The 18,327-nt window shown below is 36.6% G+C and overlaps 1 protein-coding gene across 1 annotated transcript in view; it reads right to left on the reverse strand.

Annotated features, from left to right (window-relative positions):
- Window positions 1-5,545: 5,545 nt before the first annotated feature.
- SACS (sacsin molecular chaperone) overlaps window positions 5,546-18,327 on the reverse strand; it is a gene marked incomplete at both ends in the record, with an annotated part of 33,715 nt that continues 20,933 nt past the window's right edge. The window contains one exon of the mRNA XM_079549538.1: window positions 5,546-17,106. Within this exon, the coding sequence (XP_079405664.1) occupies window positions 5,546-17,106 (11,561 nt within the window). The remainder of the gene's footprint in view (window positions 17,107-18,327) is intronic.

Here is an 18,327-nt window from a genome sequence, read left to right on the forward strand (position 1 = left end):
CCATTGAAGTTGTTCTAAGTTAACACTTACAAAGCTGTGGTGTACACCCAGGAAAACTGGCATGCCATTCCCTGGCTAAATAGCACTCATGAACATTATGACACCTCAGTTAAACATTGAAGTATTTCTGTGTATGCCTTTCTGTGACTTTCTGACTTGCCCAAGTCCAGAGGTGAATTCTGAGTAGTGCAGAGATCTGCTGTGTCCTGAGCTGGGCGATTATCCAAATCATGTTTGTCTCTCTCCATTATTTTAGACTTCATTCTTCTTTTTGTTGAGCTACAAAATGGACATTGAAAACATAACAGCAATTTTTAAATTGTAAGCAGAAAAACTACTGTTTTTTTTTTAAGCGTGGATAGCAATTTTTTTGTCACTGAAGAACATGTTGGTTTTTTTTCTTCTAATTCCAGTTAGTGAAGAAATTAAGCTTATGCTAACTATGGCAGTGTAATCGGTTAACAGTATCATCTGAATTGTTAAGTCAGTGTCATTCATACATCACTAAATCATCATTTGTCACATCTCCATATGGACAACTTACTATCAATTTTAAATACTTCAAGATTACTGTATGTACCTGAATCAAACTGCAGTAAATAACAGAAAATTACAGCACAGGAAATCAAGATTAGTCAGTTCTCTGATTTATTTTCAAAAGTGTTGAACAAATGGAGAAAAAAAAAAATACCACTCAGCATCGTGAACTGTATTGTTCCATACTTACCTCCCCCTTCCTTCCACCCCCCAGAAAAAAAGAATTAATTATGAAGGTTCTTGTAGCTGGTTGAGATTACTGCATGTTGGAAAATTAAAAAGGTCAAATGATAGTGAATACTTACCGATAATTGTCCAGACCCAGCCCTCTTTGTTTCCATTTCAATTCTTTATTATTTACATTTGTCTATCTTTTTATAAAGCTTTATGCAAAAGGAAATGGCGACATTAAACTGAAAACTGAGTTCTTGAATAAACTTTATACATTTTGAAAAATCTGCTGCTCCTTTTGTGTTTAGATGAAACTCACCTTAAATGGATGCTAGCATTTTTGAAACACAATTATCTTCTCAAGACTCCAAGAATGTGAAATGTACTATTTGAAAATAGGAATAGTGATTCTTGACCACAACTTCCCAGCATTTAGGCTATGCTTTACAGTGAGGCTTCACTGAGCCTAACCTGGAGTTTCTTTGTCTTCATCTGTAAGTGGTAAAAGTAAGCAAAATACTGTGCCAGTTCTACTGAATTAAAACACCTTGAAAGCAAAGCAAAGAAAGGCAAACAGGTTTGGTAAAAAATAACAACTCAGTCACAAAAACATCTTCCTGAAATGAAAACATCCACTTTGGCTGTCAAGTTTATTTTTAAACTATTACTTTTGACAGTGTGCCAAAGTAGCAATCCAGCCATCCTCAAAGTATTCAGTAATACGAAATCTTAAAGTTGGTACTGCCCTTTTTTACTTTAAATGTAACAATTACAATTTATTTCATTAAAATATCACTTAAAGCAACTCAAGTACCAACTGAATGCAGACAATATATAAGTATTTCTTAAATAAATCCTACTTTTCAAAGCAACACTGCAGTTTTATTTTGATAACGATTTGAACACTAATATTCAAAAATCTGTTTATTTAAAAGTGTTTTTCTTGTCACTGATGCAAGTGTAAAATCCTTTTTCAAACAGGTGCTAATGCTGTTGAGAAGAAATTTCTGAAACTTTCACACAAAGATATATAGCAACATATCTGTCAAGAATCTACCACCAAAGTTCCTTGGATTTAAGCTACTGATTGACAGTTCAATTGGTTTCCTGTAGCAAGGTACCCTTCCTATTCCTCAAAACTGTAATCCTGTAGTACAGGACTACTATAGCTGCTTTAAAAAGCCCACAAGGTGCATGTGGGTGTACACTTGGCTGAAAATAGCTTTCGGCTCATGTGAGTTTGTGTAACCTCCAGAATTACTTGTAGAATATATTTTTTGTGAAACCTACACAGGCTGTTCCAAAAGTCATAGAATCAGAAAATTGTTTTGAGTTAGAAGGGACTATTGAAGATCTTCTATTACAACTCCCCTGCAATGAACACAGACACCTACCACTATGTCAGGGTGTCTCCTGGGATGGGGCATCCACCACCTCTCTGGGCAGCCTGTGCCAGTGCCTCACCACCCTTAGTGTAAAAAAATTTGTTTTATATCCAGTCTAAACCTCCCCTCCTTTAGTTGGAAACCATTTCCCCTGGTCCTACCACAAAAGACCCTGCTAAAGGGTCTGTGCTTCCTTCTTATAGCACCCTTTAAATACTAAAGTCATTAAAGTAATGGCTCATTGTATCATGTTGGCCCCCAACATCAGAGGCGGATATTGGTGGTGTGGCAGTACAGGTTGAACCTTCCCACCAATATTCCATTACATTTGCTGTGTGACAGATGGCAGCAAGGGACGGTCTGTCAGAATGGCATCTGACATGGAAGTTCTGATGAAGAGAAGGTGTGTCATTGATGTTCCTCCACCTAGAAACGTCACCCACTGACATTCATTGATGCTTGGTGAACATTTATGGAGACCAAGTGGTGGATGTGAGCACAGTGAGGTTGTGTGTGTGCCATTTCAGCAGTGGTGACAGCAGGTCACTGCCAATGGTACAGCATGCAGGCTCTTGTTCATCACTAGCACAAAAGCACAGCTCGTGGTGGTGATTATGTTGAAAAATAGTGTTTTGTATTTGAGCACTTGCTCTATGAAACGGTGTTTTTGTGTTCTTTGTATCTGTTGTGGTTTCCATCAAAATAAGCAGGAAGCATTACTCTTAGGGTAATGTACATATCTGCTAACATTTAATTCTATCCTTACTAAGAATCACCACACAATACTGCATAAGGCATCCAAGCCAACCTTAGGCATGTTATTGCACATTTCTCAATGTTCCCCAGTAGAACCAAAAGGAAGCATAATTTTTTTGGTTGTTGTTTTGCCTTTTAAAATGCTCTGAAGAGACCCACTTCTATCACATTAGGGTTTCCATAAGGCCCTTTTATTTAGACTAGCTGTCACAATGAGTAAAGCAAATGAAATTGGAAACTTCCAATTCAGTCATCCTCTCTTCCACATCTTTCTGGATGAATTTCCATATGAAAATTTTGTTGAAACTTACAGATGGCATCAAACCATCAATAAAATAATTTTTCTGCTATTCAGCTTTTCTTGCTCATCTTCTTTCAACATTTAAACTTAATTCAGACCAGTTAGATTGCTAAGATCTGAGATGATTTTCTTTGTAACAGCTTCAGCACCTTAACACACCCAATGTAACTAACACAGTAGCTTAGCGGTTCTGCACAGCCATTTTAAAGGCTCATAATATTGGTAGAGCTTACAAAACACAGTCCTGTACCTTAAAGGTTTCCTTTCTCAAAGCTTGACCTAAAAATGGAAAAGGTGTTCACGCAGCTCATCTGTTGTTTTTTTTTTCCAAACCATTCTGCCGTCTTATGTTTTATGTCCATGTAAACTGGAAAACACACTGAGAACTGTTTCCTCTTGTTATTATTAAATTTATCCTGAAAATTATTCATCCGACTCAATATACCAAGTAACAAAAGGCACAAAGGAATGTTTTTTAAAATGTAGGGTATAAACTAGATTGATTTATTTCACGGCACACAAAAGTCTGTGGTTCACTTACATGCTATTTATTGGGGGGAAAAAAGGCAAAATGTACAATTTCTTGAGAAATTATTAAAGCCATTGCAAGAAAAAATGCATCTTTCCTTTTTAATATTAGTATTTGTACAGTTGTTTAGAATTAGTTTAAAAGAGATGGTGTATTATATAATACAAAGCTTGAAACAATAGGCAAATTTACTTTATAAAACCAAGACACATCAGACTGAAGTATGTTTGCATTTTTATTAAAATTACGGCACTTAATATTGAATAGCAAAAATAATGACAGGGCTTTCCAACCAGAAGCAGCATCGTTTTCCAAACATCCAATTTCTTCCCGCTACCATTAATTGCAAGTTTTTCATAATTTTCAGAGAAGAAGCCCTTTTTAATTTGCAAAAAAAAAAAAGCAATGAAGCTTTTGTTGTGGCTTTTTCTTTTGACTTAAAACATTGCCAACAAACAGCTGTCTCAGCCCTGCAAGCTCGCTTGTCTATTTTTCTTTGCATTCTCTAAGTTAAATTACAGTTTCACTGTGCTGCCAAGTGAACAGTACTAACAGCAGGTCACTGGAAAGTGATGAACATGTTAAATATTGCCGATCCAGCAAAGAAAAAGCCTTCTTTTTAGCGTTATCCTTCATTTTAACATTAACTTTTTTTTTCTTTCTTTTTTCTTTTTTTCTTTTTTTACAAATAGCTAATGCTGAACGTACTGCATGGTATTACCAGAAGTAGTATAAACCATAAAAGAAAGAGTGTGAACTAAACACTAGGCTTTTTTACAGCTGTAGTGAACTACAAAATGAAAGCATTACATTTCAGTACCTTTAAATATGTAACCAAAACAAACAAACAAAAATCAGTGTTCACTGTACACCAAAAATGTGGTACTGAATTATACTATTATCAATGTTTGTGGAAAAATATATGTATATATGTACACACACAAAGGCATATACAGGAAAGAATGAAACCCAAGCATTTCAACATCAGAAAACTGAGTTTGGTGTGTGGTTTTGAAAAAAAATAATAATAATAATAATCATAAAACAACAGTGTATAATAATGGCCACAATGTTGTATCAGCCACATGCATTTTTTTTCATTAAACAAAAGATGACAGATTCTAGAAAAAAAAAATGTAAATTAAATAATTATTTTACAATAAAGTAAATGCAATCAATGCATGACATGGAGTTTCACGTTAAGTCAAGTATCATCATTCAGGATTATAACAGCGTACCAATTCACAGGTACTAGACAATTCTTTATATGTTTACAAGGTGATGCTGCAGCAAACCTATAATCAGATCCAGCTGATAAAAGTATTACTATAGCTGACATGAATGTCCACAGAACACAAAAGAAAACAGAAATGATTTGGAGCGTTATCTCCAAAGTTTTTTAGTTTTCATCCCACCTCACATTCCCTAGTACGTCCAGTCTTGGGATTAGTACATTGAATAACGATATTACCTTCTTGGAAACACAGCATTAAATGAAATAAAATCTAATAAGGAGTTACAACTACAGAACCATCTAACAGAAAGCTAAGCTTTGGTTATATAAAGTGCAGTTCAGTAATATGCCGATTAATCACAATAATGTACATACAGTTGATTTTTGCACTGTTTCCTTGGAAATTTTAAAAAATATGATTTACAGTTTGCTTGTACAGCAGGCTCAGTTTAAAAAAAAATCTTGTTTAAATAAATTTAAATTCTAAACATTTCACTACCATCCACTTCTGTGCACCATATTTCTAAACTGCTTTGCAATATTTAACCCCTTGGATGTTTAGTAATCAACTCGATCACATTTGTGTCTTATCACATAAAATACCTAAGCTCTGACAATAGTCTTCAAATCCCTTATACTTTTTGTTGTATAAAGTTTTCAAGTTTTATTATGATACAAGCAGTACATTCCATCACTCTCATAGCAACTTCTGAAGTAAACCTATCATTTGGAATCTGTGGAAAAGGAAGCAAGTCAGGATATCTAGTTTTTAAGCTATCTACTCCATAAGCTTCCAAAGTTTGAACATCGTTGGCAAGCCCTTCAAGTTGTTGACTATATTCTTCTATTTTCTGTGCAAGGGCTGCTGGTTTTACATCTTTGTCTGATTTTCCCTTCACAGCATAGTCAGCAGCAATCAAGGCTAGCTTAGTAGAAAGGTAACACTTAAAGCACACCCATTCATTGGCATTTTTATGAAGATCATTTCTTGCAGCTGAAAAGTTAGCTCGGGCCTGTCTAAGCCATCGACGTGCTTCGACAGGATTGCCAACAGACCTGAATGTGGGTGGGACAAAAAAGCGTTGTGAGAAAGATGGCCCTGTGGAAGATGGACACTTCTCTTTATACTGCTGCCTTTCAGATTTGTGGCTTGTTGCTTCTTGATTCCATGAAGTATAAAACCTTTGGAAAGAAAATTTATCTGACTGAAATCGAGAAGCTGAGGATGAAAACGTTCTTCTTGAGGCTCTGTCTGTGTTTTGATCCATAAAGGCCTGCTTTTCTAGCCTGTTAATCTCATTCTGCAAATGTTTGAAAACTTCATTAGCTATGTCAAGATTATCTGCATTTTTATCTGGATGCCATTTAAGATAAAGCCTTCTAATAATCTTCTTTCTTTCAGATTCTGGAAGCTTCCAAGCCTGTTCAATCACAGATGTCACTTCTCTTAATATTTCTGGCAAGGAGCTTGGCTTTAGCTTTTTTGGAGAGTGATGTTTTGAGGATGTTGTTTTGTGGCTGTCTCTACCAGTGAAGAGAGGTGGAATTGTTCTCAGTCCATGAGCTGGAAATTCTGTAGGACTAGTTGGGGTAGAGGGTGTGCTATCCCTACCTTGAGAACTTTCCTCAGGTCTTGAGAATCTGTACAAGTCAAGAGAGCTCACTATTTTATACTCACTATATCCAATATCAATCTGGTAAATCTTTCCTAGGAAACTGGGACTTTCACCATCTTCTCGTTCTACTTCTTGTACAATTATTGCATACGTGTAAGTTGGTTGATATGATCCATAGATATCACCACCTTCAGCATCAACAAGGTAACCAACGTATTCACCAGGGTAAAAGACATTCATCGGATCCATAAGAAGTGTGTAATGAATTTCAGCTGGTATAGGAGTGCCAGGTGTTGGTAGTTCAAGTTTTGATGGCTCAGATGAGTCATACTTCACCCCTAAACTGTCAAGCTTCTCACTGATCCGGTAAATATCATTACAACCCAGCATGGCAATTAAATATGAGGTATCAGAAATAAGGTTGTCAGTTGCAGATTTTAAGGACATTGCTAATGCTAGCAGGAAATTTATGTCTTTGCTGTCAGAGTGCTGTATATAAAGCAATATTACTGCATTTCCATATCTCTTTAGAAAAGCAAATGTTTCACTTTTACTGTGTGGAATAGGAGCAAAGCCTTTAACTCGTAATGTTGTTTGCAACTTCTCAAAACAGGAAACTTTCAAACCTTCTCGTAAAGCTTTGCAAAGCCTTATTGCTTTCTCTTCATTCGCTAAAAAAGCATTGTCGTTTTCATGCTTCATAATCCTAATAAGCCCTGTGATGAATTGTTCTGAAGACAACAGTAATTGTAATCTTCCCTGCAAAGAACATAAAGCTCCAAACTGACAAGTTCTGGGAGACTCTTCATCTAACTGCTCTTCAAGAATACTGCTAAGCAAGCGAGGCCTCAATTTCTGAGGGAATAGCATTATCAATTTTGTATGAAAACCATGGTCTTTGCCTAAGTAACACTGGCTAAGATCAACAAGCATTTGTACACCAATGTTACCCTGGATTCTACTTTTGTAATGGGGTGCATCATCAAAAACTAAGATACTTGACTTAACTAACCTACCATCTTGACTGGGAAGGTAAAGGGCAAAATCCCGCATGTTGTCAAGGTCATTCCTAACCTTGACAGAATCATTCTGAAGACTTTTGAACAGGCCAGAAACTACTCTTTTAACTGTGCGCATTTCATTAGGATCCAGTTGCTTTCCTTCTGAGTTCTTGAATATACGTCCTAGAACTTCAACATACTGTTTTGTTGAAATAACATCTTCAGTACCCAAATGTTTAAATAACTGATGGAAAGTACCGAGTTCTAAAGGAAGTTTGTAAAGATAAGGCTTAAAATCAGATTCATACTCAAGGTTTATTACCACCTCCTCAGGCTTCAGGAGCTTCCAGCCTTCTTCCACCATTACAAAAGAAACTCCTCGAAGCTGAAAGCGAAATTCCCTTTTCTCTGTACTAAGAAACTCATAAATGCTTCTCAGGATCTTGGCCCGAGTTTTCACCATTTCTTCATCCACAGTTGTTATATTGCATATGTTCCTGCAGTTATTGATAACTTTGTCCAGAGGAGGGTCTAGATTAACATTCAGCATAGTTAAAACTTGCTCAAGTTGTTCCTGCACATCAAGAGTACTTCCTTCTTGCTCTTTGATGCTTAAAGGTGTCGCTTTCTCAGGAAGAATGGGACATGAAGTCCACAGCAACTGTAATACATCAGTCTGCTTGAATTTAGGATTCACTTGTGCCCCATTGAATCGTATAAGAGGGAGTGTTCCATTAACTTCTTGGTACTGTGGATGAAATCTAACAAATTCTGCTGGAGCTCGTTCAGGGCAAAGAAAAGGAATTAACGACAATTCCTTCAGAAAGTTTCCTGACAAAAGATCAGTTCTTTCCTGAAAAATGTGATGAAGGAGGACATCAACAGCATTCTGCAATGTTTCTTTAGACCAATTTTCTGTATTAGCTCGCATGCTGATCTCCTTAGCAAACTGTATTAACTGTTGCTGTGAAATGATGTATTTTAGTCCGATATGCCGTAGAAAAGTTACCCATGATGGAAGGAATGCAGCCTGGCTTTTCGGTTTCGTAATTTGTTCTAGTTTCTTAAAAAAATCTTGAGGTATAAACAATTTTTCAGGAAGCATAACTTCAAAGACTTTCACAGTCCTGTCATAAAAATATTTTGCAGGTTTTAATCTATTGCTTGCATCGTGAATGATCAATATGCTTTCAAGCTTTTCAAAGAGCTGTTCTTTCATTTCTGATGTTTCTTCAATGCTAGTTAGCCTATTCTTTAAGTAGATCAAATGTTCTAACTTTGCATCATAAGACAAACTTTCAATTTTTGGCAGAAGATGTTTCAAGTACACTTCAAGATCATCCACAGAGACACAGCCAAGCACAGTATACAAATCTTTTAAATGTATTTTCTCTTCAAGAAAAGCTGATGACGTTGACTGTGTCCATCTGTCCACTTCCACTGATGGGATGCTTTTTGTGAGTACATAACACGTCCCATATTTTGAAATGCTTATGTATCGACCACTAATGGATTTATAACATGGGAGAGACTTTAAAATTTTAATGTCATCTTGAGATGTCAAATGACATAAATTGCAGTTGAAGTACATTAAGAGAGCCTCAAAGTCACTTTCTGCTAACTTTTCAGTTCTAAAAGATGATGTTTGTACCATATACTGTATGGCTTTCAGAATGCTTGAAGGATTATCTATATTTGCTGTGGAAGCTGACAGCAAAGGCACTAAAGCACTATCTTTGGAGCATATTTTGTTCAATGCCAGCTGAATACAACCTGTTTTCATCAAAGCATGAAAGACTTTATCACTCTGGGCATTTGGAAAAACAGCAATATGCATAATGCTGAGAGGCAGCAGAACATCACACTCAGGCACAACAAGATGATTAGCTGAGACAGTAAACTTTACACCTGGAAGCAAAGTCCAGTCCTTCAAAGTTTCAATAACACCATCAAATTTTGCTTGGATATCCTCTTGTTCTTCCTTAACAGCTATAGATTCACTAATAAAATGCCAGGCATTTTTAAGCCAAGACTCACTTGCAAAGTTTTCTTTCCATTTCATACAACTTTTAGTTTTATATTCTCTGGGCAGCACAGAAGATAACAACTCAGCAAAACTTGCAATATCGAAGACTTTTGCTACATCACTGCTAAGTAAAATATTGTTGTACCTCAAATATAAAGTGTTCATAAAGAGGTCCTTGCGAGATGGGATAAGTTCATGGTAAGTTGTTAAGAACTTTGGTCGTTTTGAATCAAAAATTTGCAAAACATTGTCAAGGGTAATAAGAAGTGGCAAGCCCTCAATTTGGATTTCATTTTCTTCTGCATCCTTAAAACAATAGTCCACCAGAAGTTTGAGGCTATGGAAGAGTTTCAAATTTGTCTGCTGAAGACGACAGGGTAACTTTCCAATGTGGCAATTCGAGTCTGGAAATGAAAATGTCATCAAAAATAATCGGACATCAGCAGGTGTGACATAGGTGACAGGAATATCTGCATCTACCAAACAGTGGTAAAGATTTGCAGTTTCATCACAGTTGTACACCAAATTAAAACCTATTTCTAAGAGTAAATGTTTTAATCTATAAACATTTTCAGCTACTGACTTCCGTGTTGTGATGTTGTATTCTGTGTTCTTGAGATGCTGCAATTCATCTTGTAGCAGATTGTCAAAGAATGGCCGGCCTTTATTCACAGTAGACATGTTAACCCATGTGATGATAACAGCAGAATGCAGATCAGAACCATCAACATTTGGAGCTCGCATAACAGGTAAAAGACGCTTCAAATCCTCATAAATGCAACTGTAAACTGCTTTCACTAAACAATACCAATCTGGCTGAACATCAAGTCTATTAACTGGAAAAAAAGATAAGAACTTTTTTAAAGTGTCTTTCACAGCATGAACTGGCGTGTTTTGCAGCACAGACACCGTAGGATCAGTGCCTGGAAAATAACGTTTCTTCAGTTGAATCAGCAGTTCAACATAAGCTGGTGCTATCAGCGCTGTCATCAGACTGTTATTCCAGTCACTTCTTACTCCGACTCCATTATCATCACGCCACAGATTCCTTCTTGCAGAATCCAGAGCAAAGTGTCCATTCACATGAAAAGGTAGCCCAGTTTCTAAAGACAAAGGTAGAAAACAGAATGCTCTGTGGGGTTTTTTGTAATTATGAGTAATGCAAGCTGCTACCCCACCACGAGGAAAAAGAGTGATGTCCTCATTCTTGTGGGCTGAAACAACGCTTTTGGATACCTTTTCCATAGCAGAAAAGCCTGACCTGTTACAAATTAACCAAGTTGTAAGATTTCCTTCAGAGTCCTCAGTATCCATTGTGTAAGTAATCTGTTGCACAGGTATTTCACTTAACTGCTTTTTTTTAGTCACGCTCTCAATTACAGATGCATGGAATTGCTTTCTTTTCAGCCTGTCTCCATCAGTGATTTTTCCTTGTACAGAATACAACACATTCAATGCTCCTGTTGCTTTCTCTATCTCACAAATAGAAATTTTTTCCATATGGTTCAAAAACATTAAGAGTTCTGCTCCATCTGTACGCAGTTTATCTAGAAGATTTTGGACCATTCTATCTGAGCATGGAACTGTGGAAATTTCTGATACTTTTGCCATTTCTCCGTTTCGAAGAGGAAACCGAAACATTGTGCAATTATCCAGTTTAAAGTGATCTCCTAAGTAGAGGTCCAGGACATCTGAGAACTGAGTTCTGAAATCTGCATCTAAATCTCTAAACATGCGGCCAGGACTTGTTGATGTTGCACCTGGTGCGTATCTAGCATGAGGATCAAAAATACAAAGAATATCATTGCCAGATATGAAAGAAGGGCAATCAGTAATGTGATAAACAGAATTGAAGCCTATACCGTATTGCCCGGTTTTACAGGGGTTTCCTACTTTAGTACCTTTTCCAAGGTTCTGAATTCCTCTAATATCATCTTCTGTAAACGGCTGGTTGTTGTAAACACACAGGGCTGGCCCTTGAAGTGGTGCCCATTTCTCATCAAATATTCTATCAGCTGGATGCTGTCTAGGATCAAACACAAAACAGATCTCTGTAGCTTTTGCGTCATCTGCATTCTGAAGGAGCTCTTTCAGCATTTCTTTCTCTGAAGGGTAGGCATTAAGAATACTTTTAATTCTACTTGTCAATTTTTCTTTCTGGCCAAATTCTGTTCCTAGGGTAGTAAAACAGATGTTGGACGCGTATCTTTCTAAAGCTTTATGGCGTTTGGGTATTGCTCCTAGCTTTACTGCAACTTCCCTAGGAATATCAGCATGACAATACTTAACTGTTGTGTCTTTAACTTTAATCCATGGACAGTCATTGTAACACAAAGATTTTGCAGGCAGAAGTGCAAGACGAGTATCGGGCAACAAAATCTCTCCATACTTTTTCACACAAAATTCCTGCTTTTTCTCTCTAATGAGGCTCCATATTCCTTCACTAATTATTCTCCTGCAAAGCTGAAAATTCTCTTCTGTTAGTTGTTTGGTCCCTCTTTCCTGATTTATTAATTCCAGAACAAGAGCAAAGTCTTCAACTGTGAAAGACTGCCTGACACCCATGCTTTCAAATAGCTCACGAAAACTATTTTTGTATTTGTTAGGCAACTGATAGAGATATGGTGCTGCTTCAAAATTCAAGTGAAAAGACACTTTTGTTGGATCAACATATACATTCTCAACAAGAATAAAACTACAATTTGTCAGTTGTTCAATTATCATAACTTTTGTTGATTCATTTTGCAACATTGCTTCATGTAGGTGTTTGTAGCAAGCATTGGTGATATTTTCCTGATATAATGTAATGCCATCAAAAGACTTTGCAACTTCTTCTAACTGATTAATGACCAAATTAACAGCTGGTTTCTTTAGCAAACCCAGAAATTCTTTTACAGCTAATGACAAAGCACCACAACCTTTAAAGGAATGGGAATTTTCATTAAGAATTGGTTGTATCAGGCAAACTATATCTTGATGATCAGCAGTGAAAAGATCAGTTGCTGAAAACATTGCATCAGGCAGAAAATCATTGCCTTTCCAGTGCAGTGAGAAGCCTGCTGGCTTGCTAAGGAAAGGAAGAAAAGGGATGGTTTGACATTTTTCAGCAAATTCTTTAGCTCTAGGGTCCCTACACTTCAGTTTCTCATCAATAAGACTTAATATAATACTGCTTCTGAGACAAGCTGCTGCATGGTCTACCTTGTTAATTTCAGCTACTGACTCTGCACGTTCTATCAGGTCTTCCCATAAAATATCATCTTTAGCCATTCCTAACTGAACAAGTTTAATCAAAATAACTGGATTAAGGTAATCCTGAGTGGTGCCATAAGGAAATCTTCCATCTTCAGCATCATATAACTTTGCAACTCTTCCTTCTGGATGGATCAGTCTTGATGGTGTAACTAATGGGTGCCCGTCTAAAGAACAAGGAATACATGGAGTAACACGAAGAATTCCTGAAAACTCCTCAAGTTTTTCATTAAGAACATAACGCATCAAAGGATCTCGCAGCTCTGCAGCAATCTCTTGAACATTAGGGAAAAACACCTCAGAAAAAAACTGTTTTTCAGAGAAAGTGTTCTCCAATAATACATATTTGCATCCTGCTTCTTCAAATCCTGTCTTAACCCAGGAAGGGAGATCCACAGCACACAGATTTTTGGAACCAGTTTTTTTAAGGTACTTCAAAAAGATCTTAAAAGCTGATGGTCCAACATCTGGCCGCTTCAGAATTGAGTCATCTAGAAACCTTACGTTCTTCATGGAAACCCAAGAGATACCATCAGAAAACACTTTTATCCCTTCTTTGCTTTTCATATGAGCTATGTCTTCATAGAACCCTTGACAGATAATAGAAAAATCATCGTGAACTGAATCAGGATCTGGCCATACAGCACAGTAACTGTAGTCAATGAGCTCACCACTGATTGCCATATCACGGAGAACACAAAGCGCTTCTATGTAGGCTTTTACAATAACATGCCTCATGAATACTGTGTTCCATCTCCCTTTTGTGTCTGTTTTCCAGATCTCTTTACGGTTTGAAGTAACTGCAAAGCAGCCGTTTATATGAAGAGGTAAGCCTGTTTTTATTCGTAGAGGTAAGTAGCAGAATACTTCACCTATGTTGTTGCAATTAGGTTTCACAATCCACTTTTGATCCTGGGTTTCATTCAGCAACACCGCTACTCCACCACAGGGAACAAGACCTAGTCTTCGTCCACTTTCATGTAACGAAAATTTTAAAGCATCACCAGTGTCCATGCAAGAGCATATAAGCCATGTTGTTGAATCTACTGTCTTCTGTGGCAGTTCATCAGCTGACCTTTTTATCTGTCCTGATTTAGCCATTTCAAAGAAAGCAGCTGGATCATCTTCTGCACCTCTGAAAAGGGGAGACTGTAAATCAGCAATCCGCCTAAATACATGGTGAAATTCTTCTACTACTATCTGTAAGATACAGGAGGACTTTGGTGTTTCAGTGGGAAGCTTTTTATTACTGCTGCTGCAGACCTTCATTAGTTTAGCTGCTTCTTTTAAAACACTTACATTTGGTTCAGTCAATGCTTTGGAAGAACAAACTCTTTTTTTAATGGTGACAACATCTTGTGCCACTCCAGGATCTTCTTCCTCAATTTTCAAGTACTTCAAAACCATTGAATTTACACTCTGAGCAAATATTATCAGCCTATGACCACAAATGCTAAATTCGTCCACAAGAGAATAAATGTCTGCTGTATTATAACATGTGTTGCTGACTTCACTCACTTTAGCTTCCTGCTGAGTTCTGAAGGAGAGTCTGAAAAGTGTTCCTTTGTAGCTGTAAGGTGATTCTACAGTCAGTGGCAGCTGGCAACCAAAAACTCCTATAAATGGCTTAAACTGATTGGGAAATTTTCGCAGCCTCTTCTGTTGTTTACTCCAGTTAATTTTGATTCCAGGATTAGATTTATCTCTAATATGCTTACTGATATGATTAACATTTGGATCAAACATGATCATGAATTCCCGGCTCAAAATAATTGGAACATCAGTGATATGATAAACAGAATTGAAACCCAGTCCAAACTTTCCAACTTTGTCAACTTCACTCCTTTTTAAAGACTCTCCTAATCGAGTTATATTTAGAAAATCAGAGTCAGAAAATTCAGAGTTATTGAATGACCACAAAGCTGGACCGTGACATGCTGCCATTCCTGGATCCAGAAGATTTTCTCTTATATCCATATTTCTCCTCATGTCAATCAGGAAATTACATTCTGTGGCATTAGCATCATCAGCATTTTGAAGAAGTTCTTTAAAGATGTCTGAAATTGAAGGGTACTCTTCCAGAATGTTTTTAATTCTTACAGTCAGAGGCTCTCTTTGCCCAGACTGCTCAAATCCCATATTTTCTGGATTAATCAATCTTGTGCTAAGACATGGAACATTTAGCCACTCAGCAGTTTTCATTGGTATATCTTCATGCACCAAGATTATTGGTTCAACAGAATCTTCAAGCAAATCATTTAAGTCATCAACTTTGATATCACAGTAACAACACTCGTGAATTGGCCTCATCACAAGTTTATAGGGAAGCTTGCCACTGTACAGTGGCATGGGTGTATGAAGACTTGCAGGAATCTGGTTACTGTACAGCCATCTTATAATGCTCAACATAATGTGAAGATTCTGTTTACTCTCTTGTTCCGAGAGACACTGCTCACTTTTTAGATATATTTTCTGAATGACCATAGAAACATGGTCTGGTGTTAACTGTTCAATTGAACCACAACATTTAAACAACTGGTGAAACTTCGCCATAGTTTTTGGCACATAATGCAGGTAAGGCTGGAGGTCCAGGTCAGGTACTGTTTTTATTACTGCTTGTGTGAGGGAACAAAATGTTTTACCTGTCCAAACCCAGGGAAATTTCAAGGCTTTAAAAGCTTCTTTGCCTTCTTCTAAATGATCATGCATAAACCCATAGATTTCAAGCAAGATATGCTGAAACTGATAATAGTCCTCATCACTGAAAGTTTTAGAACTGTGCCAATCAACCACCACTTTGAAATGTTTTAAAACCGCTTTTATGCTGGGTTTTGTGGAGATGCCAAGTGCTTTTTCTATATCAAACTGCACATTTTCCACAAGAGGAACTGAGGATCCAACTAAAATTGCATGAGATATATCACACATTTCTGGTGGTAAACACAGATTGCAATGATCTCCTTTCCAAACTAAGGATCCTGGATAATTTGGAGGTCTTTCCTTACATGCCGGAATCCATTTTATTTTTTTCAGGGCAGTTTTTGCTTCAGATGACTGAAGCAGCATATGGTTTTTGTTCAAAATCATCAAGAGAGTTCTAGCTTTCTTTATCAATAAATCACGATCGGTGTTAGAGTCAGCATGCAAACTTTCAATTTTGTTTGCTACTCTCATAATATCACTTTCCACAAGATTGGCTTCACTTTTTAAGCCTATTTGTCTCAGAGAATGAAGAATATCTGAGGATGTGAAAATAGCAGGAGGAAAGGAAATTTCCTCCTCAGAATAGAATAAGTTTTGCAGCAGTTCCACCTCAGGATCAAAGAGCTCATTTGCTGTCATTATCTTTTCCTCTGTAATTCTAATAAACTTCAACGCTGCCAGCCAATCTATCACATCTATATTCTCGTTTTTCAGAAAAGTCAGATTTTCAAGAACCCACTGCATTATCTGTGCTGTTTCATCGTATGAATAGAAATTACTTCTTATGTCTTGTATGATAAACTTCAAGCAATCTGTGCTCTTTAGCTGTTCTATTTTTAGCAGGTTAGCCAAGCGAATAGTAGCTTCATCACTGCTGTCAATTATTGGAACAGAAAATCTTAGACCAGGCGGAATTTTGGCTGTGTGATGTAATACCTTACTACCATTTAGCCCAGCATAAACAGGAACACCATCATCAGGTGATTTCTCCATTTTTTTAAATATCAGCAATTCCTGAATAATTCTTCTTTCTTTTTCACTTACATCATTCAAACTAGCTAGGAATGCCCTAAGAGCATCCTTATGTGTTGACGGTAATGACAAAACTTGATTGCATAGTTTCTGCAGAGACACTTTTTCCATTATTTGTAAAACAGCACTTGGTAATGGTGGATGCACATATTTTTTTATAAGTGGATGTTGGATTGAAACGTCCAGCTTCTTAAGCACAACTCCACCAACTTTCTCAATAATATCAGCTATGTAATCTGGGAGCTGAGTCTCAGATTCATCTTCCAGAATGATAGGTGACGGATTCCTAAATCTAACCAGTTCTAACAATGATTGGTTTTCTTCCAGCAGAGTCTTAGGGATAAGCGGCATGTCATCAAAAGCACTCAAGTCATCAGAAAAATGCATATATAGGTGCTTCCAGACCATCTTAAGCCAAGAAATTGATGGGTGATTTTTGTCTTCCAAACCTGGATACCACTGTACCACCATGTCTCTGCCAGGCCACACACTATTCATAACTTCTTTAATCAGCCGAGTAAATCTTTCTGGGTTCAGAAGCTGCAGCTGAGTACATGGCCTTCCTGAAATTACAGCAAAAGGGAAACACCATGAGAATCAGAGCAGAGTTACATAACAAAGTGCTTTTGTAAGTTAGAAAAAAAACCTTCTCTCTTGGGAAAAACTGCTAAATAGAACTGCAGAGACCAGCTACTCTCATTTTTAGGAGTTAATTAAAAGCAAATACATTCCATGTTAGTATAAAAATGAAAACAAATTCAAAATTATTAATAAGTTATTGCACTTATTAGTTTGACAGAAAAGCCTTCAGGCATACAAAGCAACTATGAATTTACTGTCAAGGTAGAAACTTTGTATTTTCCACGTATTTTCCTGTGTAGTTGATTCTTTACACTACTTACTTGCCTATTGGTAAGAACCTAATCCACTATTTTTCCTCCTATACTTGCAAAGAGTCCAATAGTTTTTAAGGATTATTTATTAAGTATTGCAAACCAGATGCTCTTATGCTAAAAACTGACAAGTAAAACTCAGTTGTGCAAGGAGTGCTGAAACTAAGTTTAGATGTATATGCTTCTATTCTTATTGTCTATACTTTAAATAAATGAAATGAATGTTAACACATCTTAATGATCACTAAGACAATTTATACTTAAAAAAACTAAAGAATGTCTGTGGCTAAGAACAGAATATAGAATACAAAAATATCAATCCTTTCCGATGATATCAAAATAAATGACAAAAATGAAATCAATATATCTGAGTTTCACATCTTTCTCTCTTCTAAATAGCGCAGTTGTTTACAAGGAGATGAGTAGTAAGATCCTTCAAAATAAAAAAAGTTTCCTTTCACCTCAGCACTCCAAAAAGATATGTATTCTACCTCATGTTCTAGGAGAACAAATCGTATTTACAGCTCTTTTCATAATTATCTTTCATAGCTATCTTTTGGCAGATTGTTTTGCAGATTTTGTTTAGAAAAAAGCTGGAAGAAATGAGAATAGCTAATCATCAAATTCACACAAAGATCAAGCTTCAATACAAACCAGTACACCTTTAGTTAATAACCATACCTGAAAATCCCCAGAGAAGCTGTTGGGCTAAAATATAATCAAATTTATTTAGAAAACATCCAGTCAATTACATATTAACATACAGAACAAAATATTTAAACAACTATTAACTACAAAAATACAGTACGTATCTTGGGAGAGAAAAAAATTAGATCTGGTTATTTTTGTGCAACACAAAAAAAAAAAAACAACCCATAACCTATAATCCCA

This window comes from Tetrao urogallus, assembly GCF_951394365.1.
Source record: "Tetrao urogallus genome assembly, chromosome: 1".
NCBI classification, from domain to species: domain Eukaryota; kingdom Metazoa; phylum Chordata; class Aves; order Galliformes; family Phasianidae; genus Tetrao; species Tetrao urogallus.